Source organism: Hippoglossus stenolepis, chromosome 12 (assembly GCF_022539355.2).
Source record: "Hippoglossus stenolepis isolate QCI-W04-F060 chromosome 12, HSTE1.2, whole genome shotgun sequence".
NCBI lineage: Eukaryota > Metazoa > Chordata > Actinopteri > Pleuronectiformes > Pleuronectidae > Hippoglossus > Hippoglossus stenolepis.
Genome location: NC_061494.1, coordinates 6937130 through 6963580, shown reverse-complemented (window position 1 = coordinate 6963580; position 26451 = coordinate 6937130). Strand labels below are relative to the sequence as shown.

Here is a 26451-nt window from a genome sequence, read left to right as displayed (position 1 = left end):
TAGGTTTAGGTTTGGGTTTAAGTTAAGGTTAAGATTTAGGTTTAGGTTAGGTTAAGAGTTAGTGTTAGGTAAGTGGTAACTATATGGTCAAGGTTACAATAAGTCTCCTTCAAATTAATGTCATTGTAATGTCATGGACATGGTAAGGTTAGGTTGAAAGGCTAAGAAATGCTTTATGTCAATGGGTTTCTTAACTAAGATACACGTAAATGAGTGTGTGTGTGTATTTGTGTGTGTGTGTGTGTGTGTGTGTGTGTGTGTGTACAGGTGTACACTCCTCCAGGTATTTTGGTATTTCCTTTGAACTGCAACCTCAAGATAGCTGCAGATATCAGCATGAAAGAATCTCCCAACCTGTCACACAGCACTGTAGGTGAATAGTTTGTAGCCCTCCTCATGTTGCCTTGGCCCGTGATGAGGGCTCAATCATTCCCTTATTTATTTGTAATCAGATAATTGACAATGAACACAAGAGCTTCATTTATCTCATTTGGAAGAACATGAATACCTGACCTATGAGTCATATTGTTCAGAAGACAGAGATTCCCACTAAGAACATCAACAGCAAAGATAAAATATTGAGAAGTGATATGGTTTTATGAGACATGTAGTTAATGATTACATGATAAACAATGGGCCTACAACAAATCAGTTTCATTGATTCTATTTTATCACATTATTTAGGCTTATTTTGTTGAATGGGGAGGATTTGATGCTCTGCCTCACATTATTACGTTGTGTGGTTCAAGGCCCTGCACACTTAGGGTTAGGGTCATATTTCTTTCATGTATGGATTACTGAACCAGCCTATGGGGCACTATCCCATGACCCCAAGAGGACAGGTGCATGGCCCCTGTAATCTCGGTATTAAGTGATTGTTAATATTTCTTACTTGAAAATAACATAGAGACTTATCATTGCTGAAAATAAATATATACATTAAAAAAAAAAAAGCTATAGATACTATATAATACACTGAATCAAATGGGGTATTATTTTTTTTCAAACTTTCTCTTTTAAGTTCTGCTGGAGTTTCCAAAATATTGGGTAACATTGAAACATTGAATGATTTTCTTTCAATCCACCTGCTAAAGCACAGAGGTGCTTTCGAATGCTAACAATAGTAACCCAATTTTGAACTTCTAATCAGATTATTTCCATAAATACCAATTGATATCTGACTGAGCAGCACACAGAACTTTCCACATCTTATCTACAATGATTATAGTCAGCTCTAAATATCACTTTCCTCTCTTCTACCAAGTTAAAAGCATTGTATGAACATGAGCGATATGATGCATGATATTTAGTTGGTGCATGTTATGTAGAATACTATAATTCAACACATATCCCATTTAAAAACTCTCAAAATAAGTTTTCAGTTGAATATTTAGTCAGTTATTCCCCAGGTTTAATTTCTCTCCATTGGCCACAAAGCATTGACTTGAATGTGAAGATCCTGCAGTGGGGTCGGGAACTAAAGTGGTCTGATGCTTCTTGGTGTGTGTCAACAAACTGTAGAGTTGCCTAAAGTTACACATTTTTCATTGATTAACTGATTAACTATATTTACTCTTTTGGTCAAGGGATGTGGCAATGACATGTGTGTTTATACATTAGATGTTGAAGTAAAACAAAACTTGCCATGAAACTGTAGCAATCTTTACAGCCACAGGGGGGCGTCATTCATCCATCACTGGTCCATATCTCCAGGATAGATTTTTCAGTTTTTTCTTTCAAGTGACTGTTTTCTAAGCAAAATTACTACAAAATCAGTATGTTTGGAAGTAGTTCATTTACTTTTGATTGAAATAAGATAAGTGATCTATCTGCCACATGTCTATTCCCTGTAGCCTAAATGTGTTTTATGAGTTCGGGTTTTACATTGAGCTGCGGTTACAAGCTCGGTTCTTGTACATTTTTATTTGGTTGGAGATGAAGTCACGATGATGAGAAAAACATTCAACGTGCATTTACTTTCCTCGAGATGAGTATTACACTTTCACAAAGTTGAGCACACAGTCTAAATCCCTTCAGCAGCAGAGGGAATCATAACAACAATAGTGGAAACAGCATAATAACATGTCCATCGTATGCAGATGAGCTGAGAACATGCCTGGGCAGCTGAGGACCTGAATGGGCAGGATTAGAACCAGATGTTCATCGGGACGCAGAGGCCGCAGCCAATAGGAAGGGAGACCATTTGGTGTGTGGGAGGGGCTTAGTGTCTCTGCCTTTGCTCAACATTCATTCTAACAGGTAGTTTAAAAACTAACCACCACCAGCCGCAGCAGCAGCAGCATCACCACCAACCCAGCACTCGTCCCGTGAGCTGGGACTTTCACAGCAGTTTTTTTTTTTTGGGGGGGGATAATGTCCGGATAGCTTCGTCTCCAGCATGCTGAGCAGGAAGGGGTCTTGTGCCGGGATGATGAGCGCCGCGGCCGGCGTGGACCGCAGCAGGGTCGGGGAGAGGCTGCAGGCGGCGCTGGCCGGGCTGCAGGAGCTGCATCTGCTGAAGGACAGACAGGGCGACATGGTGAGCTGGGCGCTGAGGATGGACCGAGAGGAGCCGGTCACCTCCGCGCACGCAGGCCCGGAGGCAGCCAGGGCGGTGATGGGGGCCGAGGAGCAGCGGCTGGAGGCGACCCTGACAGCCCTGAAGCAACAGCTGGTAGGAAGGAAGTCATATAAACTAAACAAACATAAACACTCTTAAAACAGAGTCGTGAAAACAGCCCTCTATATATTGTGCATGTGCAGCAATTTGATGTCAACTTGGTATTTATGCTTTTTATTACAGGATGGTTGTTATTTATAAGGATGGTTTTAACACTGGTTTAATTGTCCTTGGGTTACACCGTCCTTTGCCGTCAGCTGATGCCCATGTGCATTACACTCTTCAATTATTACCAGACACACTTTCATGCTCTCAGCTGGGGGTAGGAAGTAGGATAGGTGTCATAAATCAAGGTTCACGAGGACTTTGAGTTGTGTAGCCAGTGTGTGTGTAGACTGTGGGGAGGGAGGGGGGGCCTCAATCATTAACCACTAATGCCAGGAAATAAAATAAAAAAGGTTGGTGTGTTTTTAAAGGTGGGTATTTCTGCTGTAAAAGACGCCCAGTTGGAGTCTTACAGTCCTGAGGGGCTCCAGGGTGATGGAAACTGTTGGCTCTGTAGAGTTTTCTATGACGAGCTTTTTCCATGCAGGCTGCTGTGAGGGGCTCTCAGAGGAAGCGCAGGGATTTAGATACTATGCTCGACTTTCTGCAGAACTGGGCACATGCACTGAAGGATATATTAAAAACACTTGGTCAACAAGATGTTGACAATTGTGTTGTACGTTCACCTTAAATACAGCAACTGCAGCAGACACAAGTAGACTAGAGGTTTTAACCTTTGACAGTAGGTCACTCAAATGTCTTTACTTGGAACATTAATTAAACCATACACGTTTCCAGGCAATGCCCTCCAGTCTTCTCTTTAAGAACCACTGTAACAGTAAATGCCCCAGCCTTAGCTGCAAAGCAAACACTCCTCAGTCCCAACCCCCAAGCTTTTCTCCTCCAGTAGTTTACACAATGGCCAGGCCCTCGCTGTGGGGGAGAAATGAGTTACCCACCACTGCTTCTTCCATGCTCCCCCGTGTCCTGCTGGGGTTAATCATCAGCCACAGCTGAGCCGCCTTTGTTTTTCTGACGGCTTTACATTAGAGCATCCTTTATCACGACAACAGACCCCATCTTCATAAATTTATAAAGTTGCCAACACACATCCGGATGTTAAATGTGCCTGTTAATCCACTTTTCCAGAGAATGTCTGTGTAATTGTGTGCATGTGTTTGCAAGTAGAGCTTTGTTGCATAAATCCCTTCTTTCCTGAGAAAATCTAATTAGACTTTACTGTCTGGTTTAGGTTGTGTTCCACATAGTTTTAGGGGGTTGGCCTAAATGTTGTGTGCTGCCTGTTTTACAGTCTCGTCTTCGGAAACAGGATGTGGGCCTGAAGTCGCACTTGCAGCAGCTGGACCAACAGATCAGCGAGCTAAAGCTGGATGTAAACAAGGCCTCCACCGAGCAGCTGGAGAGTGACAGCAGGCCAAGTTCAGGTGTGGAGGCTCACACACTCACAAATTGTTTACCTTGTTTATAGCAAGTAATAAAGCCTACACCCAAACTACAATCACACAATGTTATATACTGACATAAATACTTATGTGTCATCGTTCCCAATCTCTCTAGGGTTTTATGAGCTCAGCGATGGCGGCTCCTGCTCCCTGTCCAACTCCTGCACCTCTGTTTACAGTGAATGTCTGTCATCGTCCCAGACAAGCCTTTTCCTCCTTCCACTAAGCCCTGCTAACTCCTACGTCAGCCCTCCATCTCAAGTCGATGTCTTCCGCCGACGTTCTGCCGATGAGAGCACGGCTCAGCCCCACCCTCCACGGGCCACGGGCCTCCATCTGGGCAGCAGCAGGATCCGAGCAAGCACTACAGGCCCTGAACAGTCACGACCAAGACCTGTTTCAACAGGTAATCACATCTTTCAATCTCTTATTTAGTGTCTCTTGTTTAGTAATAGGAACCATTCAACTGAGGATGATATGCAAATAAATATGTATTTTGCTGTGTAATAACATGGAATTGTTTGTGTTGCCTTTCAGGTGATCTTGATAGGATGATGGCTCAAGGTCCAAGCTACTTCAAATCTGGGGAAGCAAAGAAACCCTCCATGTGCCCAAACCTGAAGACCTCTGCACTGGACCCCAAGTTTCATAGCAACCTGGTGTCCCGCAGTGGTACTGAAGTGTACCACTACCCCAGCCCCCTGCATGCCGTGGCTCTGCAGAGTCCAATTTTTTCCAATGGAGGCAACCCAGCCACAGCTGGACTTCTAGAGGGCCTGGGACCCTCGGGGAATGGATCTGACACCCTTCAGAGGGCACAGGTGGGCTATGACACCAAGACCCTGGGTTACATTGACAAGCTCCTTCAGCGCAGCTTGAGCAAAATCCAGAGTGAATCGGGCACAGAGACTCTACAGATGCACAGTGACTACCGCAGGAATCCCACTGAGTTTGTAACTGTTTTCCATGAAGTGGCTCAGAAAGAAGTGTGTATGCTGAAGCCTTCTCCAGTTCAGACCACAAACATCATCCCACTGGATACCGACCAGAGGAGACACTGCATGACATACTCCAGCCAGGAACCAGCTGATAACACCAGCCACAAACAGTCAGCGAGAACTCAAGAGGTTTCATACCGCTACTCCTATCCTGTTGCCATGAAGGAGTACAGCTCTGATGAGGTCACCACATCAACCCTCAAGAAGAATGATAAGCCCCAAGGAGAATATGCAAGCGTAGCGAAAAGCCATTCAGAGAGGAGATGTGGAGATAACGTGGAGTCAAGACCACAAGAGAGGAAGGGTCAAAGACAAAGACCAGTGATGTCCCACAGCTCCAGCACAGAGGAGAGTCAAGTCTTTGAGGTTCACGCTGGTCACTCAGCTTCCCCTGAGTTCGTCCATGCCAAATTCGTCCCTGCTGGATCCCAGAGGGTCAAGGTGAGACGGGCAGACTGTAAAACCAAAGCCGTGAAGTTGAGAAGAAAAAGCAGCGATAAGTCTCGAGCAACGAAGCTGCAGCATGGATACTCCTCTGGTGAAAGGACCAGAGAGGCCAGTGGTGGAACCAAGGGGGAGCAGAGAAAGGCCGGAAAGGGAAAAGTGACCCAGAAATGTACCACCTGTCACACAGAGGAGCGCAGACAGGGCTCAGGCTCTGACTCCAGCCACTGCAGCCCGGGAGTCATGTACACCCACAAGGTCCATCCCAAGCCTCAACCCATCCCCGCTGTTACGAAGTCCAGCAAAAGCCGCAGACATCAGTGCGTGGAGTATGAGCAGGCTGTAGAACAGAGGAAGAGGAGGCAGGGAGCTGCTAAGTGGCCGTCCAATGTGGAGATGTTCCAGGCCTCATGTGCTCAGCGTCAGAGGTCAAAAGAGCCCCATGGTCATGCACCAGGGAGCATGCAGATGGTCCGCAGCATGAGTGCCAAGCCAGGCCAGTGGGTTGGTCCCCCTCGTCCCTTCCAAACCTCCATGTCCTCTAACTCCTTCCTCCACAATCTGAACGCCAGATACCCTCCAGCACCTTTCCACATGTCCAGCCTTTACCCACCCAGATGTGAGTCAGAGTATTCAGCTGAATGCGCCTCCCTGTTTCACTCCACCATTGCAGAAAGCAGCGAGGGGGAGTTGAGTGACAACACCACCAACCGCTTCGGAGATAGCGAGTCCAGCCAGAGCTCCCAGTCCTACTCGGACTCTGACAGCAGCCTGTCGCTGGACGAGGAGGACCAGGTGGACGGGGAGGGAGGCCTGGTGTGGGCCGATGTTGCTGTGGGGCCCACTGCTGCGGCAGCTCCCAGCCTCCTGCAGCAGCTCCCACGCCCCGAGCCGTCAGCCTGCCGGATCAAAGCTTCCCGAGCCCTGAAGAAGAAGATCCGGCGGTTTCAGCCTGCCTCCCTGAAGGTCATGACCCTGGTATAGTGACATTCCCCCGGGGCTGAAAGAAAACAGTTCAGCTTCACCTGGTCTCTTAGCACAGCCCCCTTAATCATCACTGAGAGCAGCCATAAAACTGGACTGCATTTGTGCACTGATTGCTTGTCTAAACAAAAAAAAAGGTCAGGAATTTACGATTATTGAACGTGAAAATGGTGCATTGTATAAAAACATGTAAAACACAATTATTACACTTACACTTAATTTGTAAATATTTATGCTGTTATAATGAAAGTTTCTCATGGCATATAACCACCGTTTCATTTACACTTCTGTCATATAATTGTTTGTATCTGAAAAATAAAAGCAATCTTTTTAATTTTACGCAAATTATTGTTTATTTTCTGTTGATTTATTTTGCTAATTGATTATAACCACCACAGTTACATTATTACAATAAACTGGTATTTAATCAATACTGGGACAGTTTGCAGTGAGTTTTTATGCATCCTCCTCTTTTCTCTAACAATCAGACTGACAGACAGAGTGTGGTCCACTGAGTTAACTGTGGTATAAATAGCACCCAGCGTTTCTTCATTAGTCTTATTATGGAGACTGTTTATCACACGTGTTTAAAAAAAGCTGTCCACTATGTCTTTACAAACTCCCCACTGAGGACGACCAGTTTGGCACAGACAGTATTAACAGCTCCTTATCTGGTTTCTGCCCAGCTGTTGGCTTAATAAGTTGCGACTTCAACAATCGGCCCAGACAGTCGTATTTGATTAGCGGGTGAGACATTTAAATGTAAGTCAACATACTTGCACTGAAGTACTAAAGCACACAGTCACACTCCTTCGGTTTCACAAACAGACATTAAGATGACAGGGGTGGGAGCTCGGGTTTCTGAGATCTGAGGTTTTCAAACAGTTGGTGTACGTGGCACGTGGGATTAAGCAGGAATGACAGATGATAAGAGGCTCCTGATTTTTGAGTTGTCACGAGGAGATTAGACGGTGGGCAGCTGCAGAGAGTCGCCCCAATAATCTCGTTTCCAAAATCTGCCTCGGTATCTTTCCATTAAAATTCTTTCAAAGACGGGGTGAGGAAAAGGCCACTCGTAAAGGTGAGCAGTCGGGTGACCGTCCTTGCAAACATTAGCCTTCGCTCCCGTGGTCGGACCTAATAATATTTCCTCCCATCAGGCAGCCACCGTGACCCTCAAGTTCCCAACTAAGGAGCTTACAGGGCCGACAAACATTTTCAGCATTTCATCCAATTTCCCTTTGAAGTTGTGTTCCCTGTAGATCCACTGCAGAGACCATTATTTTTTAAGACTCATGAATCATTCATTTAGCAAGATGCTCTCTGAGTCTCCTCAAACAAGAAACATTAAATCTGCTTTCAAAGAGGAAAAGGCATCTTTCTTTAAATAAAAGGGCTCACTAATGGGAATATGTTAATTCAGCTCAATCCTTCTCTCTATTCATCAAACTCCAGACAGGTCCAAAGGGCAACTAACCCGATGCACATCAAAGATTGCATTTTAATTTGAGCAAGTTGCCACAATTGATTGAAATGATTGTGATTTGTACATCCAGCTGACCTCTGTCCTCCCTGTACGAGCAACAGCGAGTGGTCAGCGGGATTAGTGCTGCAGTTTTCAACCCAGCTCACAGGGAGCGTGACGGGCCCTGGACTTGTGTTTGATGTTGAGTATAGCAGGTCTGCGTCGGCTTGACCTTGTGGGTTTGCTGACCTCTCCAGCTGTAGAGCTGGTTCATCTCTGATCTCACCACAATAGAGGGGTCAGGGCCCTTTTTGTACCCTTGCCGTCTATAGCCTTGTCTTTTTTTGTATTACTCCATGTTCAGCATGCCTGTCAGTTGGTCCCCCTGCCCAAGTTTATTTTTGTCAAATTAAACACAGTCAGTACACAGTCAGTGCCATGACTACATAACGTGCAAGTGGGTGCTATGTTTAAGACTAAGGCCCAACAGTCCCCTTAAATTGAATTTAAGGGGACTGGACAACATTTCACACACTCAGATAAGTATTCTAAATATGCTTGATTTGTTTGATCAAATCCATGAATAATATCCTGGGAAATCCGTGAAAATGTTGAAAAACTACCATTCTTACAATGTTAAAGAGAGTTTAAAAAAAATAAAACATCCTTTCACCTAAGTTCCATTCAAATCTGTTCAGTTGTTTTAGTGTAATCTTGCTTACAAACAAACAAAGTCAACCAACAAACAGACAGGGTTGATAACATAACCTCGACGGCAGAAGAGTGAAAACTAGGGGATCACACATGCAGCAGGTGAATGGACGCACGCACACCTGCAAAAAGGATTTGGTGGTGATCTTCTAAAGGGGTTTAAAGTGGGCGGAGGTAATCGTTACAGTGCTTTATAAAATACTCCCCATGGATGTCTGTGGAGTCAGAGTGAAAGACTGCAGATGTCGGGTAGGATCTCATTACACAGATTTGGGCTCAAGTGTCTCTGACATCATTTACATGAGAGTATATGGGCAAATGGTCTCATCTAATCGAGATCATAGACGCTGACACCACACCTGCTGATAAAAGATCTGAAATGACGTCTTCTAACCAAAACAAAGAATGAACCTTGATGACTTCCACAGATGGTTATCCATCCACAAAAAAAAAGGCTTATCTTACAGTTTTTCCGTCTTTTATTTTTACCCCACTTTCCAAGCAAAGAATGTGCAGAAAGTGAGTGGTTTAACTAGAAAAGTAGAAATAAACTGTTCATTGACTTTCACACTCACACCCTCCAAGCTTTCTTCACACGCACTTTCTTAATCAGGCTGCAGCGTAGCATGCATGTCAGTGTTCATGGAGATATATATATATATAGGCCCAATGTCATGCCAAACTCCCCATAACACTGGGACAGGTAAACACAAGAGGTAATGCCGTGATCGCATGCCACTGAGCCGCTTTGGACAGTGATCTTATTACAGATCAGATCAGCGAACCTCTCTGCTTCTCTGCACGCGTCGCACCTCATTGACAACCATTTCATTCAGATTGTTCTATCCAAAGTAATCCGAGGAATGGAGTGAGGAAAATGGATCGAATTTTGCAATGTTTTATTATTTTTAACAAATGCAGGACAATGGGATATCTGTTAAACAAGAAAAACGTAGCAAACCAAAGCAAGAGAGAGCAGCAAAAGGAGTTAGAACAAAAGGGGTCCTGGGGGAGGGGTGGGGTGCCACAGACAGGCACTATTTAACTTTGACTTGGTTCACATTAGGTCACAGTTGGAGGAGGGGTTCTCCTCTTACGTGTTCATGAGGTAATCTCAAAACCCCAAATCCCACCAGCCCTTTCCAGTCTGTCTGAAAATACATCATAGTGCACCGAGCTGTCTGGTTTTTCTCTTTACATTGATAATCACATCGTCCTCTTGCAGTGTCTCGTACTCTCATGTTTTTCCCCGGATATCCTTGAGGCGATGTTGCTTCCCCCTGACAGAGAGTTGGAGCTGCATGGGCTTTGGATATAAGATGTGGATTTACCCTGTTGACAAGTGAAAGCTCAGAAACTCATTACCACCCCGATGAGAGGAGCTCTCGGCCCCCTTACCCACAATGCATCCCTGGAAACACAGAGAAGGGGTCATGCTATTCCACTTTTCTGCGAGGCGAGAAGGATTATTATTAGTTTGACATGTTATATATGCACACCAAATCAGATCTACTCATAAAAACACATGAAGTTACAGACAGACTCAGTTGCCCTATTGGCTGCAAACACGTTGTTTTCGGTCAGAACTATGAAAGTTATGAACATTATTGCAGTTTTTGGTATCATAACTTTTTTAGATGAAATACTAGCTGGAAGATATGACTTGGAATTGGCTAAATTTCCAAATGTTGGCTAAGTAGCATGAGAAAGGTCAGCAGCAAGGTCATGTGGACGGTAGATTTTCCTCAAAAATAAATAACCTAGTAAATTTGTCTATATTGAAATTGAGATTCACCCAGCTCCCCCAGCGACCCCCACATGGGGGATAGGCTCTACACTGTGTGTGAGGTGGCTTTTGTTCCTTGGCTTACTGTACATATGAATGGGGCTGGACCGGAATGTCCAACCTCATGAATGTCAATTGTCTGGGGCCTGAGTTAAGGAGCAGGCTTCTCTGGTTGTGTCGAGGTGGACAATAGAGATAGAGCACAGAGAGATGAGGAGATAGAAAGCAGAGGGGAAATGAGCAGGAAGAGATACCACAGGACAAGTGTGAAATACCAGGAGCGATACGAGGACGACGAAGACGCAGAGAAAAATCCACATGGAGATGCACGATGTTCCCCTCTTGCGAGGCTTAGCCGCCCTTTCCTCAACCACCACCTGCTCCTCTTTAAGCACATCCTGTCATTTAATACCTAATCCCTTCATTCACTCCAGTGTGTTTACTAACCATTGTCTCAGCTCCCTTCAAGCTGTGGTCAAGAGGTGGTTCAAAAGTTCGCAGTGTATAAAGAGCATGCACTCACAGTAACAGAGGGCATTGTGAGTGCATTCGCCCCTGCCAAGCAATTGTGTGGGACAGAGAGAGAGACTGTGCATGCAAGAGAAGGAGTCTTTGGGTCGGAGCCTTTGAGGCCAACATCAGTTACTCCCTGTGAGGAGAGATAATTGGACGACACTGCACTTAAACATGCCTTGTACAACGTAATACCAATAAATGTGATAGGAGAAAGAGAGTGATTTATCTAATTTGATCTGTTTTACTGAAGCACAATCATATAATAAGGAATGCAAGGATATTTTTGATATATTTCTGATTACCACATAGCATTTTAACAAGACAGAGTCTACAACCACGCTACTACCTTGCTGAGGCTAAACTTGAGCTAAAGGCTAATGGTAGCCTGTTAAAATGCACACAATGATGTTCAATAGGTTTAAGGTTTATCACGTTTACTATCAGTGGACCAATCAAGGGTTTGGATTCATCTTGTGGGCATCAGGAATGTCTGTAAAAAACTTCACATTGAGGAAGTGATTTACCTTTGACTGAGGAATTTGGATGATTCATTAATTTAGAGAAAGAAAAGCGAATCTGCTCTATGTTCTGTCTAAATGATGTGGAAATTGAGATTCATTTGAATTACTACGGTGCCTTTAAATGAACTGCGTAAATATCTGTTTCGTAAGATAAAAAGATATTGATTTTATTTAACTATGGATGATGTGCAAAAATTGAGTTAGCTGTTTATGTATAAAACTTTTAAGTACGAAACTTATAAATTAGCCAGAGCAACATCTGGATGGGAGAAAAACAAAGATTTATCGAGTCAATTTAAAGTTATGTAATAGTTCTGTAAGCGTAAGTTGATTTGGAATTCTGGGTTCTTTTTTACCGTGTGTCTTCACTTCTTTCTATTTTCCACATGTTTTAAACATGTAATGCTCGAGGAAGATGTACGTTTTTGTAAATAATGGGTATGTTGTAATCCTAATAAAGGGATGGGCCAAATACATTGGCATAAAACAGGAATAAAACTAGAATGGCACTCCCAGGCCCAACCGTCCCCTTACATACAATCAAGCTGCATCAAATTGTACACACTCATTAATATCAGTCCCCTAGTCCCTTAAATATGCCTGATTTTATTTCATAAGATCCATGATTTATACTTATATATAAAAATGCTTTGGATCTGCTCCTTGATTCAGAGCCGCACCAAAATTTGTGGATTGTTCCTTTAATTGACATTGGTTGAGCAGTTTTTGCATAATTGCCTCATAACTAACACAAAAAAACGCAGATGAAAACATAAACTCCTTGACAGAGGTAAAATGATATGTATTTTTGATATAAGCGACTGGCAGGCCTGAAGAATCCCTCCATGCCTGAAGCACTTAAAATTACTGTTGTGTTGATAGTATGAGTGTCAAGTGTGTGTTGATAGGAGGGCGACATGCTGAAAACTGTGAAGTAGGACGAGCAGAAAACAACAGACTCATGTTTGGTCTCATTTAAAGAGTCAAGCCACAATATTATACAAATGAGTTGGATCTGAAAAAATAAGAGCAGTAATCCGGTAATCCCTGAAAAGACGTAAATTTACCTTGTTTGTTTTTTTGTCTTAAACGTTTTCATGCTACTTGAGTCTTAAACTAAAAAAAAACAGTCTAGCCAACACTAGCCAGATCAAGCTTTCGTGCTTGGGTAAGCAAAAATAATTACTGCACAATCTCCCTGTGGCTTACTTTGTTTGTTCTTCACCGGGAGTGTGCAGCATTCAGAAGAAGACATGAGCTCATGGGGAGGAACAGTGGCAAGTGCATTTGTGAGGAAGAATACCTGGTGTTTCCCCCTCTTTATCAGTCCCAGTGTCTGCATGAGGACGTCCTGGCTGTTTTATGAGCAGGATGTCCTGTGTCAGCTCAGAGGACTGACTCTCTTTTGTCAGGCCTCGGGCTCTAAACAACTAAATTGAACCACCCCAGCCCCACACATCCTCAGAGAGCTGTAACTATCTGGCCTTATCTTGCTTTTTCCCCTCTGTGGGGTTTGTCAAGTGGCTCTACCAGCGAAGCCACCAGTTCTCATTATGAACAAAACAAGCCTCAACTCTTCTGAAGTGGTGTGTGTGTGTGTGTGTGTGTGTGTGTGTGTGTGTGTGTGTGTGTGTGTGTGTGTGTGTGTGTGTGTGTGTGTGTGTGTGTGTGTGTGTGTGTGTGAGCTCTGGAGGACCACATCAAAAGAGTGGCGAGAGTGACAGCTGGTCCTCCTCTTGGTCGGGCCCCCTGATAAGATCAGAGTGACAGGAGAACATGGGACCCAACAGGTACCTCCCTCCTGCCCCAGCTCCCTCCTTGCTGCTCCCATATGGCTGCACTAACAAGTCCCTCACCTACCAACATGTCAATTCCTCAGGCGTTTACCTCCTCAATGGTGAAAACCAATGTCTACGTGTTTTATGTCTGCTAAAAGTGTGTATATATTTCTTCATCCATAAAGCCACACAAGCATTTTATCTTAGTTTACTCGGTATCTCCTCTACTTATCACCTCCTCAGTATTTGTCTGCCCTTCGTGTGTGACTGCTCCTCTTCTACAAGACGCCATAAACCCGTTGGGAGTGGGTTCACAATGACCACTTGAAAGCTGCACCTTCCTACAGCTCCGAGCCTAATGGACGCTAGTCGTCTAACACCTATAAAAATATATGTGAGAAAAGGATCCCAATTGTCTCTTTCTGCTGGATGTGCTCCAGTTAAATCTCGGGCTCAGCTGGCGTGTCTGAGAAAGTCAATATTGTATTAATTTTATGAGCAGGAAACACCCTGTTCTGGAAACCTCACCATTTTACGGCTCCTCTTCTTTCCTCTTTCATTTCCATAATTTATCCTGTTTAGCTCTTTCTTTAATTGCTTCCTCGCATTGTGGGATCAACAAGAGCGGTGTGGAAATAATGATCTAAATTAAAAAGAAAAAAAAAAATCCCATGCGCATTCTTATTTTCTCCAAAGCATGAGAGACAATCCAATTAAATTTGATTCAGCAGGGGGGGGAATTGCTTGTTATGGGGGAAACTGCAGCATTTCCTTGGGGTCAGTAGCTTGCTGTTTGGTTTGTTTTGCCTTCGTCTCCCAGGTATAGTTAGTGGTTAGCTTGCACACCCCCATCTAAGACAGGTCCCAGCTCGCAGGTGCAATGGAAAAGATTCAACATTGAGAAATTGTGTATGATAATAAGGCTCTGTCCTCAACACACCCTCACTCAGACATATAGGACAGTGCACGTCCTTTCCATCCCGCTGTTAAGCATTGTACTCTTTTTTTCTTTTTTTAAATACGAAACCGAGGAGCAGACAAATGTAATTGCAGCTGGCTCCACTAACACTTTGCGGGACACCCTGAGGTCTTGTCTCTGGACTGATTTGGACAGGCCGGCCCCTTTCTCTGCACAGGGGGTCGGGGGTCATGCAGGGAACAGACTGATCCTCCAATGGGCTATCAAGTCTCTGCACCTACAGGAAACACAATGAGAACAGACAAGTTCAAACAGCTGCCACTATTAGTCTCACCAGGACCAGTTTAGTTCATCATAACTGGAATGAAAATTAACACGAACATGAAAATTAATGTTGGCATTCATGCACATTATTATAATCATCAGGGGAGGGACAGTTTACACCGAAATAGATGTACATGTCATGTGAAATGTTATATTTTCAGGCTGAAGAGGGCAAAAGTATGAAATGCTGCATGTAATTGTCATTGTGTATATTATACTGATGAATGGGTCTTTGAAACATGACACAAAAGCAACTGCCGGGGGAGGGCTGGCCTTAACCCTTTCTACTGGGGTATTAGAGAGAGTTTAAGAGGAAGGCTTACAGACATGAAACGGATCTTGTTGTGAGCCGGGGTAAATGGCATTAAGAGAGGATTTTTTTAGAGGAAACCAATGCAAAATACTATTGTTTCATTAATTATGTTGATTTTGAATGGATTGAGAGTTTGTTTTCACAGGGATACACCTAGAGCCAACATATGGCCAGCCTCCCTTTATCTGATCCTGGCTGTTAGCACCACTGCTTCCTGGCATAAATATGTTAAAGTGGCGGCAACTGAACTTCCTTTTATGGCTCTAAAATAAACATTAACACCTGACAGTGAATGTGCTTCAAGATAAACCCAGATTAGAAATTTTGATTTATGCACTGGTGGCAAAGATGAAGGGACTTCTGAGGGAAACGCTTTCACACGCTGGCCTCAGCTAAAGTTTCATCATGTTAACAGCAGAGAAGTGGATAAATCTTTAAGATCTGGGCCACAGCTCTGTGAGAAGACCCTCCCGCCCCCCCAGAGGCCTGGATGATGACATGAGGATGATATGTTTATATGGGGTGTGTACCGAGGCAGTAAATCACCACAGGACTGTAGTGCTAGGAAGGACGAGGGTCTATCTGGGGGCCCCATGTGTTTTTAGAGTGAAGGGGGCGAGTTTAGGGGTAAACTCTGTCGCTTTGAGAGCGGCTGACCTGGCAGGTTTGACCCCCAGAGATCCCTTTGAACAGGACAACCCAGGGTGACACTCGAGGCCAGTTGGTTGAGGGATTTGCACATGAAGAACAGAGGATTTTGAGGCTCTCAGAAGAAGTCTGCAACTGAGACCCCTCATCCTTTTTTTCCCTTCTTTTTGCATGTGTTTTACATTCAAATCAAAACAGATGAGGATCACGTGTATCAAAACACGAGCAAGAACGATTTGAGCGTTGAGTTTTTACATGTTTCCTGATGAGGTCAAGCTTGAACATCAAAGCATCCTTGAAACTCTATCTAACTTCAGTTAACCATACACTCAGTTGGAAGCGATAGGCCTCGACTATCTACAAACTTCACAGAAAAGAGGTTAATTGATAAAAATCTGTGGTTACATGACATGTTTATTCATAGCAAATGTACATGATAGTGTTGTGATAAAAGCAGTGTAAAAGGGTGTGAAAGAGCCATAAAACACAATCGCTATTATGTTGTAGTACAAAGTACTGTAAGTCAGAGGCCAACAGAGTTTTTCAAACATCTCCCTACTAATTCCATAAATGTCTGTTTGTATTTGGAATGCATATCTCGGAAACCAAATCTGCTTCACAATTGGCATGTGTAAATGAAAATTTATCAAGTAAGTGCTGTGCAGAGTTTGGTGCAATTTGGACATGTGATACATTCAATATTAATAAAAGAATGTTTTAAAAAGGCGACCAGTGCTCTGTAGCATCAGTGTACCAGTCAGTCAGTCTTCTTCCACATCTTCAACTACAGCAGCGGTCAGCAACTGGGTCAAACAGCAGGTCAAATTACAGCCGGATCATTTTGATCATTTTGTTATTTTTATTTCACCCCATTGGCCTGACACAGAAACGGATAGACATATATAGACGAACTGACCCACGACAGGTGGTCGTCTCTGTCATGGTAACAACATTCACAGAGTCACCTCCTGTTTGACAGTTCAAGCCACAAGCACAATACTTATTTTATTGCAGCAATGCTTTATATCGAGCTGAATTACAGAGCTTTTACTTTTGAGAGAATTGTGACCTCGGATCTGAAGATTGTGTTGGTTGCTGAACACACCTCTGAAATAGCAAATAATAACAACAGTCAAGTAAATCATGTAAACTTAAACCACACATGGAAATTAATAAAGCAAATTCAATTCTATTTAATGACAAACATTGACTTCAAAGTATTCACTGTAGATAAACCAGGTAGGATGAACACAGAGTTTTCTAACTTTCTAACGTCCAGCACCCAAACAATAAAAAAGTGATATAATATTTGTGACAGTTTGTAACTAATGATAAGGAATAATTCTGAAGTAGCTCCAGAGCAGTAAAACAGGCCAAGGAAACAGGCAAGTTTACAATGGGCACTGCACTAGTATGACGCAGTATGAAGCAGCTTGTTTCTAGATTAAGCACTAATTTCAACAATATAGGTTTGTGGTTCTCATATGCTAAGGTGGTGAGGTGTTCCACTTCAAAACAACAATTATAGTATTTTCCATGGGAACTCTGCACAATATGACCTCATTTGGGATTATGGAGTCACGCTACCTTGTGGCGCCAGTTAACAAATGCCATAATCATTAAATAAATACGACAAAAGATGACAGGTAGAGTGACATTAGGCTTTCAGAGGCTCCTCACAGGCGGCTCTTCAGACCGGAGCCTCTGAAAGCCTCATTTAGTAGAGTCTGCCAACAGCACGCTCAGGGCTCCTCAGCGGATCTATTTTATTGATCAGCCCTGGGTGTGCTTAAGATGGATCAATGCCCATCCCTTTATACTACCCTTTACAATCAAAAGAATATCCTCCCTCAGTGAGATCGATGTCAGTGAATATATCCTCTGCAGGACGGGCATATGATGTGGATGAAGTGCACTTCCTCCTCTCTGGTCAGCGAGGCTCTGAAAGCCATGACGAAAAAGGGATGAAAAGAAAGAGAAGGATGAGGTGGAGACAGTTTGGGAGAGAGAGAGAGAGAGCCAAGCTTTGATGCTGCGGCTCTGTGTGGATCTGGCGTCCAGATGACCTGTGCTTGCAGGGGAGATTAGCCTTGACAGTTGTTTCTGGAAAGACAGGAGCTAATCTAAAGCTGTCTGGAGATCCTCAGCCATGCAACATAAAGGCCAGAGCAGGAACGCTGTGTCAAGAAAACCCACAGAGCAGTTCATCTGGCCTTATCTCAAGACTCCAGTGCAAAGATCCACAGAGCAGATTAGAGTGCTTACATTCGGTTGAGATTTTTATCCTGACATTCCTGCAGAATTAGGCATGCTGTGAGAGCCAAGAGTGGATTCCATGTCTCAAACAAATTGTGTGTCCCTGCGGCGCGAAGCTTCTTATTTCTGGTGGTGTGACAGACTGTGCATGAGCTAAAACTGCATGCTCTTGCATAGAAGGGCACTGCCTGGGCATATCTCAGTGTGTATCCACCTAACAAACACCCCAGCTCTCCGGGAGATCCACTGTGTTGTCATGGCAGTCCTCCAAACACAGTAGGGATGTATTTAGGGGTTTTGTATTTCCCATGTTTACCAAGCGTCTTGGGCGATCCAGCAGTGAGGCACAGGATGCCGGGTCTCAACAGAGGAGTCTTTGGATCCAGCACACCCAGAGAGGGTTAGCTAATCACGTATGACAATGGTGTGCAAGGGACTGAGCTGTTATGTCACTTACTCCATCGTACTGGCTCGGAGGCTAATGACAATCATCCTCTCCACTCGTTCCCTTCCACCCCATCGCTTCTTATCTCACCCAACACATCAGTGTATGCAGGACACACCATTTGGCACATTCTGAAACAGACGTTAGGACATCTCTGTGTGCCATAAGTGGATTTGTCAACCAGGAAACCAGGCTGTATTTATAGAAGGATCGAAGCATTGGCCAGAGGACAGTAATCTGACCTGTTTGATCCCGACAACAGCTAATATAGTCCACTGCCATCTGGGTTTGAAGTGTAAGTGGATTTTCCAGGTGTGAGATCAATTTCTCCAAACATTGCTTCTTGTCACCATGCACGCATATGCACAAGTAATGGGCTATACTGTAAATCCTTAATGCACCACTGAGCTCTCCGGAGTGGTGGCAGGGGAATAACTGTCGTCAGTCACCTATTGTTTACATCAGCTCAATTAAGAAGTGATGTGTGCTGGTGTTTAGCATAATGAAAGGGCAAGACCGCTCCCCTGTTGATGAAAAGATCTTTACTGGTGAGGCCGTTTCTAACGCAGAGCCAATATGGTGGCTTTGTTACAGCTCCCACTGGAGAACACGTATTCATGCCATGCTGGAACTGATTATCTCTCTCTATTTGTTTTTAATTAATGCTGAATTATTACATGTGGTTTGGATGTTGATTGGGTTAGAGGTTAGAGGTTAAGGTTATTTTTTTCGTATTTTATTATAATTTTTTGTTTTAGACATTTAAATAATCACTTTAACCCAAAGAGAAAATAGACCCAAGCTAAAAAACAACAACATTATATGTATAACGTTTGGATCTATTTTAGCAATGCTAGTGTTTTAGCTCAAAGGATGTCTATTGGTTTGTCAGTCTCAACAGACAGAGGATGAACCTCACCCCTTTGTCTTCTCTTTTCCTCCCAACAGATCATGGTTTACACTTTTCCAATGAAATATTTTACATCTTTTTCAAACTGGATGGATTTGTACAGCATTTTGTTCATACATTCATGGCCCACTGAAGATTAACCCAAGTGACTTTTGTGCTCGACTGACTTAAATCATGTTTCTGTGAGATGTCACAAGAGCTATAGTGAATGAATCAATTTTGGTTCATACATTCTTATTTTTTTAACAGGAATTGTAATAACCTTGAAAACCAACCCCTTAGATTGTCATTAAACGACACCATGTTAACACTATGTTGCATATTCAGAAATATCAGCAAATAAATTGTATTCCATCAGCCTTTAGCTGCACCTTTCATTCAGTGCTAATTAGCTATATTAAAATTCGAACACATTAAATTAAGATGATAAACAAATTCATTGTTAGTTTATCAGCATGTTGACGTCAGCATTTAGCTCAAACCCATTGTGTACAGCATCACAGAGGATAGGCTTGGTTTTTTGTTTTCTTAAAATAATTAGAATTGGCTTTTAGGTACAACTGAGGGAATTTTAATCACAAACCACAAATAAAACTTGAGCCTTTCTTGTCTAATATTTGTACAGGAACTATTATGTGAATTCATTTCAATAAGTAACTGCAATCTGTGAATACATGGTGACAAGCAATGTCAATGCACAGCTAAAGGCAAATCAGTTCAAAGAGCAGTCATGTGACTTTTACTTCATTGCACATTCCCAGTGCCCTGTCACTTCTGCATGGCGGATCTGACATCGCAGCCCCCTGCACAGTCCCATCCTTCATCCCTGGATGAGCCCGTTGTCTAATGAGGGGCTTAGATTCGGACCCATTACTTCACCACTGTCCACAGCCTGTCTTTGCCATCATGTTGTTCAGTCTCTTTCCTTCTCTCTACTTAACTTGTTCAAAGTGGTCGGAAAAAGAAAAGCGCTGTGGGAACTCAGTGGAGGCTGAACTCCTTCACTGCTAGATAGCAAAGGATGCACTGGGGCAATCAAAACAAAGTCGGTGAGAAAGGCATCATTCCTGCACAGCGTTAATCTTAAAAATTGGTCACTTTATTCTGAGAAGTGCTTCGTCATTATAAAGTGCATGAGAATGATTGAGTCTTTATAGCGTGACGCAAGAAGCGATTCAACTTAATCAGCCTCAGGCCGCACCATCATACCACTGAACTGGCAGAAGTCCTGATTTAACTTGATTTGCTGTCGGTATAAATGTGCAGGAATAGAAGGACCAGTAACCGCTCTGTTTATATATATATATTATCCTACAAATCAACTAAAATGGGATACAGATGTTTTTCATGATGATGTAAATGTATCAGGTTTGTCAAATTGTGAGTGGAAAATTGGCAAATCCTTAAAATTGGATCAAAAACTAGTTGTCATCTTTTGTGCAACCACGTCTGAGACACATTTCTAAAGCAGAGCAGACATTTCATGGAGGCCTTGTAGTTCATATTATATAATGTTGTCCCATTTAAATAATTACAGGGTAAGCAATGCAACCACCTAGTGATATTCTAATGGTAATGGGAAGATAACAGGTCCCACATACAGGTGATGGCCATGTAATTACAGCCATCATGCTGTCAAAACAACGAATAAGAACAGGCAGATTTCTCCATGTTGCATTTTTTTTAAATAAAAAAAGCGAAAGAATAAATTATATGTATTGTGGATCAGTCCACTTCACATGGCTCAGAGAGAGTGTGTCCTGCTCTGAGCAGACAGCGGTAAAACGAGTTCCTCTTTACACACAAACACAAGTTCCTCTTGACACACAAACACAACGTGTCTGAATGAGTTTTGGTGTGAGGCTTCTACCTCATGGTGTGAGGTGCTTTTTTTCATCTAACACCCTTTCACCAAATGTCAATTGGCAAATAGGCCCAGCCCACCCCCTAAGAAGACCCTGATTAGGCTTACTTTTCTCTTTGTAACAGACGGAAGGCAAGAAGATGCTAAATGTAGGCAAATAAAGAATTATAGTCCCTTAAATGGTTGCCACCCTACACAATACTAATCATTTGAAATCCTGCGGACACACAGAAGCAGAAGATGGCGCGCAAATACACAAGTTAAACACACAAACACACTATCTGCATGACAGTTGTTGTTATTTATGGTTTGCTTTTAGCACAAAAACGCAGACTTTTAAGAGCTCGAAACGTTATCATCCAGCGATCACAATTTGAATGGAGACAAACAAGTAGTGGAAATACACTAACATGTCATCTGCAGCACAAAAGATCCTCATCTCTGACAAGATAAAGACACAATGTGACCGACGAGCCTCTCCACAAATAAGTGGACAGCATTCCTTCTTTGGCTTTTGAACCTTCTCTGCTGCAGGGCCATTCTGCCACTCCGAGACTTTTGCCCTGGTGTGGTCATCAACAATGTCCTGGGTGTGTGTGTGTGTGTGTGTGTGTGTGTGTGTGTGTGTGTGTGTGTGTGTGTGTGTGTGTGTGTGTGTGTGTGTGTGTGTGTGTGTGTGTGTGTGTGTGTACAGTCTGCAGCTGAACGCTCCCCTGATTCTTGTTTTTGCGATCCGAACAGGCCTGAACGACACACCCCACATCACTTAATGCTCTGTCAGGGAAGGCAGGAGGCATCAGACCTGAGCGAGAAAACCAAGACATCCACAACGCCTGACTGCCAAAGGACAATTCAATCAAAATAGACCATATAGCATCTATCATTCATGATAGCTGTCTGAAGAAGTATTTATTTTGTATTTGTTAGTGCTATGGTGAAGGCAGAGGTTCACATAGAGACAGTGTTGCACAAAATAAATCTCTCTGACATTTTTATTCTAACTAAAAAAGGTGGTTATCATAGAATTTGTTGCATGGTTTTGATGCACAATGCAATTAATACACATTTTCACCGCTGCTTCAGGCTTTAATTCAGCTTCTTGACAAGCAATGACCCAATTACCTCGACTTAACGTGTTCTTATAAGACAGCCAGTCACTGGGTTCAACCCCACAGGTGTCCAGAGTGCAAGCCCAGAAACATCAAAAGACATCTTTTATGATCCTTTTTATGGTCTACTCGCTTTGCCTATTCTGTTTGCCCATCATGTCCTTCTCAATGCTAAATGAAGCATCCTCTAAAGAGACCTGCCAGTCCAGCTATGCAGATGTTCAGCATCTGGTTTCACCGAATTAGAGATAATTGCACTGTTGTTATTATACAGTGTAGCCTTTTCACCCAGCTTTTCTGCTGTTTGAAATGAGTCAAATATCCCTGTTTTAGGACGCTCAACAGATCCATGGTAGGAAAACAATATAAGAAACGTGGCAGAGAGAGGGAAGCAAAAGTACAGGTTATGTTACTAATTATAAGTTTCTGGGAGAGGCGACCTTCTTCAACTTCTTCCCCCGTGAAAAGCTATGAGAACTCATCTTGTGTAAAAATGGCCAGTTTTAAACAGATTATTTGCAGAACTACCCTTCACATGCTTGCAGTATAATTATGTGGTATTAAAGTGGCAGATCCAAAATATGACATGAGCATTTTGTACTAAATGTGTATGATATTCGCCATAATCATGTAAGAAATAATACACAAAGATTATATGATCACGCAAAACCATGACTTATGTTATGTTATTTAGCAGGATTACACAAAAACTACAGAAGGGACCTTCGCAAAACCTGGTGGAAGGATGTTGTTTTACAATATGAAATTCTTACACTGTGGGTTTTGCATGATGGGTGTTATTTAAACCAGCCCTTGCATCAGGTGCATCGACTGATTAGTTCCTCCTCTTCTTGGCTGACATGTAGACTAATCTGTGCACTAATGAGTTTGGCTGCGATGGAAACCTGTAGACTGTAACTTGGCATATGGTCTCTCACCCTCGCTCCAGACACTAATGAATAGCCACTTTAACAGGCCGACTGAGCTAACCACCAGAATAACAATGCACATCCGATTCTTTACAGCATCTAATTTGTGTCCATGCTGTCCATCCAGAATCTGCACACTCGGAGGCGACCGCCTTCCCCCTGCTGCGTCCACTTCTTGTGCTGTGTTCCTGGAAGACTGCAAAGGAGTAATCAATGAGTCATGTGTCCTGATTACAACCAACTCCCTATGGGGCATCTTCAAAGAGCTCAAGAGGAGATGAGGAGAGGGAGCAGCATTGCCCTCCATGGGGTAATTACAAGTTGGGGGCTCCATGGTTTCGACTCCCTTTCTATGGAGAGACAGAGGCTTATAGACAGAACAGCTAACAATTCATTCAGGCCTGTTAGCGCAGTGGGAGGCTCTTCACAACCGCTGATCACCGACTGGTGGTGCATGGCATCCAAAATTATACAAATCCACCCTCGTGCACACACAAAAACACATGCTGCAGCTCCGTGTTTACTTGCTGACAGTAACAGATGAGGAGATCACTGGCAAAGACAAAAGATACTGCAGAGCAAGACGAGGAGACATTTTCAGGTTTGGTGCAGCTGAGTACACACCTGTCTATCCCAGGAAAACAAGCCGAGGGGCTGAGTGTTTGTGAATTAAAAGGGCCATAAAACTAGACAAATACACTTAAGCACTGTCTGGCTGCCTCTAGGCCTTCTTCTCCATAACACCCTGTTATGGCCCGTCCATTATGCAAGCATGTTTCTCATTTCTTACAGCAGAAATTCAAATCACGTGGTCGTTTTGTAACAAGACAAATTAACAAGACAGAACCAGCAGCGACAAACAGCAGATTTCACAACATTTTGAATATTATTTTCTTTTCCATTTTTTTTATCTTAACCTTCCCATCTGTCAATACGGCAAATGCAATGCAATGATTTGCAATTATTGCTATTGCAGTTTGATCATCCGCCGCATGACTGAGTCCAATGTTATGCACATGTTTGTCTATTTAGATGTGATCCTTTATCATCATGACTGTGAAAGATGGTTAATTAGCGCTCAAAATGATGACTATGTGGAAAGTTTACCTGGGGTGGTGGCATGGAGACTGTGTGGCTGAGGGTGTCTTTGGGTTAAGACTCCAGTAAACCCTGTCTGCATGGCTGCAAACAGAGGGGTGATCAGAGTCAAAACAGTCATTAGCTTCCTGTAATGAGGGAGAATAATAAAACAGCAGCAGAGTGTGTGTGTGTGTGTGTGTGTATTTGCTTCCATGTAACCTGTGTTATGGGTGTGAGTCAGGGGATTCCCATGCAGGTCCTGTAGGTCCTCTGAATGAAAATCCCTCTTATAGTTGCTCCACCACCTAAAAACAAAAATAAATAAGGGTTCATACTGTTAGCAACAGACATTCTTCTTCTATTTTTATGTTTACCAAGTAAAGTACAAACAGAAACATTCCAGCTGTCTTTGATCCTTAAATACTTTTATTATCTTTAGCTGTATGCAATTTCTTTATGTGTCACACTATTTAACATAACTTTAAATGTTAGAATGAGGATAAACTCTTTGAAACTCAATTCTCTCTTTGGGCCTATTTAGTTACTGTGGTGACAGTGTGCCATTTTAAAACAAGCTAGAAGAACTCGTTATCCGGTACTGCCCTCTTGTGGACAAAATGTATATAGTCGATACAGGAGTAGACTGACAGATTCAAGATCTTTATTGTTATCATACTCAGGTTGCAAGAGACTTCACTTTCCTAGATATATCTATATATGGGTGTAAAATTGTATTAAAATATAGGGTGAAAACAACGATGAAAGCAACATCAGCAAATAACTATATACAGAAGATTAACCATATTTACAAAAGTGCAAAAACTGCATTTACAAATAGTGCCTCAGTCCCTGAGGGTGGAGTGTGTTATTTACAGTCCTTGGTGTGTGTGTGTCTGTGTGTTAGTCACAGTCCATCCACTGGTGACCTGGCTAATAGGAATCTGTGTTAGTTACTCATACAAACTATTTACATTTTATGCAATGTTATAGGTATGGAAGCCCATTTCCGCCACTGTGATGAAGAAAATAAAAATCTGTATCTCATAATTATGACTTAGCATCTCATAATTATGACTTAGTATCTCATTATTATGACTTAGTATCTCATTATTATGAGAAACTATCTCATAATTATGACTTACTATCTCATAATTATGAGATACAGATTTTTATTTTCTTCATCACAGTGGCGGAAATGGGCTTCCATATATAGGTGACAAAATAATATATCAGCTTTAATAAATAAAATTGGGTGCTGTAGGCCTGCTGTAATTACCTCAACTTGAAATATGCAAAAATAAAGTTCCCTTTATTGATGGGAAAATATTCTCCCAATAACCTACTCAGTAATTTTGTCAGAAATATACTCCTATATAATATCTCAAATAGATAGTTTTCTGATGTGAAAAGCTAAAAGTAGAAAGCCTAAAAATCTTAGACTAAGATGAATTCAGGACATGACATGAAGTGAAATAAAGAGGGGATCCAAAGCCAAAAGACAACAAAAGAAATTAATGTTCACAAATCCAAGCATTTAAATTTTTTTTAATTTTACATCCAAGCCTGTAAACTCCTTATACATATGAAAAAGAAAAATGCAATGAACTTTCTCTACGTTATTGAGGAATATTGTTTGACAAGCCCCAGCCCTTATAATTTTAACTTATTCATTCATTTTATTTCATTTCTAATTAGTTTCTTTCTTTCTTATACCTTTCAATATTAAAGTTTCATTTCTGTTTTTTGTTTTTCATACAGTCAATTGATCTAAGGGCCATATTGTTTGTACATTTGAAAATCGTACAATGTGGGGAAAGAAAAAGAACAATAAAATCTGTTCTTAAAGCTTAAAAATAAATTTTATAAACTTCTGTTTCGAGACACTGTTCATACAGATTCATTTTTTAATGGATTTTAAAGTTACACACTTTTAAACATTTATTGCTATGAACACATTTAAAGTTAAACACTTTTACACATGTATTGTTATGAACACATTTAAAGTTAAACACTTTTACACATTTATCTCAACATACATGAAGGAGAGAGGTTCATGAATGTTTGAATGGGATCAGACTGCAGTTGAACAGGAGCACACACATTGTGTATTACAGTAGTGTGTTTAAATATAGAAGCAGTAATAGCAGCAGTGTGCGTCAGTACTCGCGCACAGTTTCCATGCTGTCAGCCTCTAAAAGCTTGGAAAGTGTGTGTGGTTATGAAGAACTATTAAATGTCTGTGTTTGGAGGAGCCCTCTCTCCCGCCCCCTGCAGGCCACAGCTCCTGACATGTGGATTTGTCCGGCGGTCCCTGAAGGCACCA

General features: G+C 42.4%; 1 protein-coding gene across 2 annotated transcripts; it reads left to right on the top strand.

The window, feature by feature from the left end:
• Positions 1–2228: 2228 nt before the first annotated feature.
• On the top strand, positions 2229–6938 carry dact2 (dishevelled-binding antagonist of beta-catenin 2). 2 transcript variants are annotated; one of them, XM_035173489.2, is made up of 4 exons: positions 2229–2674; positions 3996–4110; positions 4244–4534; positions 4666–6938. In XM_035173489.2, exons 1-4 carry the CDS (start codon positions 2399–2401, stop codon positions 6552–6554), a joined length of 2571 nt encoding a protein of 856 aa, XP_035029380.1. In that variant the 5' UTR covers positions 2229–2398; the 3' UTR covers positions 6555–6938. The 2 variants fall into 2 exon arrangements, with proteins under 2 accessions (XP_035029380.1, XP_035029379.1); XM_035173488.2 differs by having other exon boundaries at positions 2230–2674; positions 3978–4110.
• The last annotated feature ends 19513 nt before the right edge of the window (positions 6939–26451 follow it).

Excerpts from the sequence above, each read along its gene's own strand:
- dact2 (XM_035173488.2), top strand. The coding sequence starts at position 2,399 with ATGCTGAGCAGGAAGGGGTCTTGTGCCGGGATGATGAGCGCCGCGGCC. Across the intron at positions 2,675-3,977 it reads CAGCCCTGAAGCAACAGCTG|TCTCGTCTTCGGAAACAGGA; the intron begins GTAGGAAGGAAG and ends CCTGTTTTACAG. Across the intron at positions 4,535-4,665 it reads ACCAAGACCTGTTTCAACAG|GTGATCTTGATAGGATGATG; the intron begins GTAATCACATCT and ends GTTGCCTTTCAG.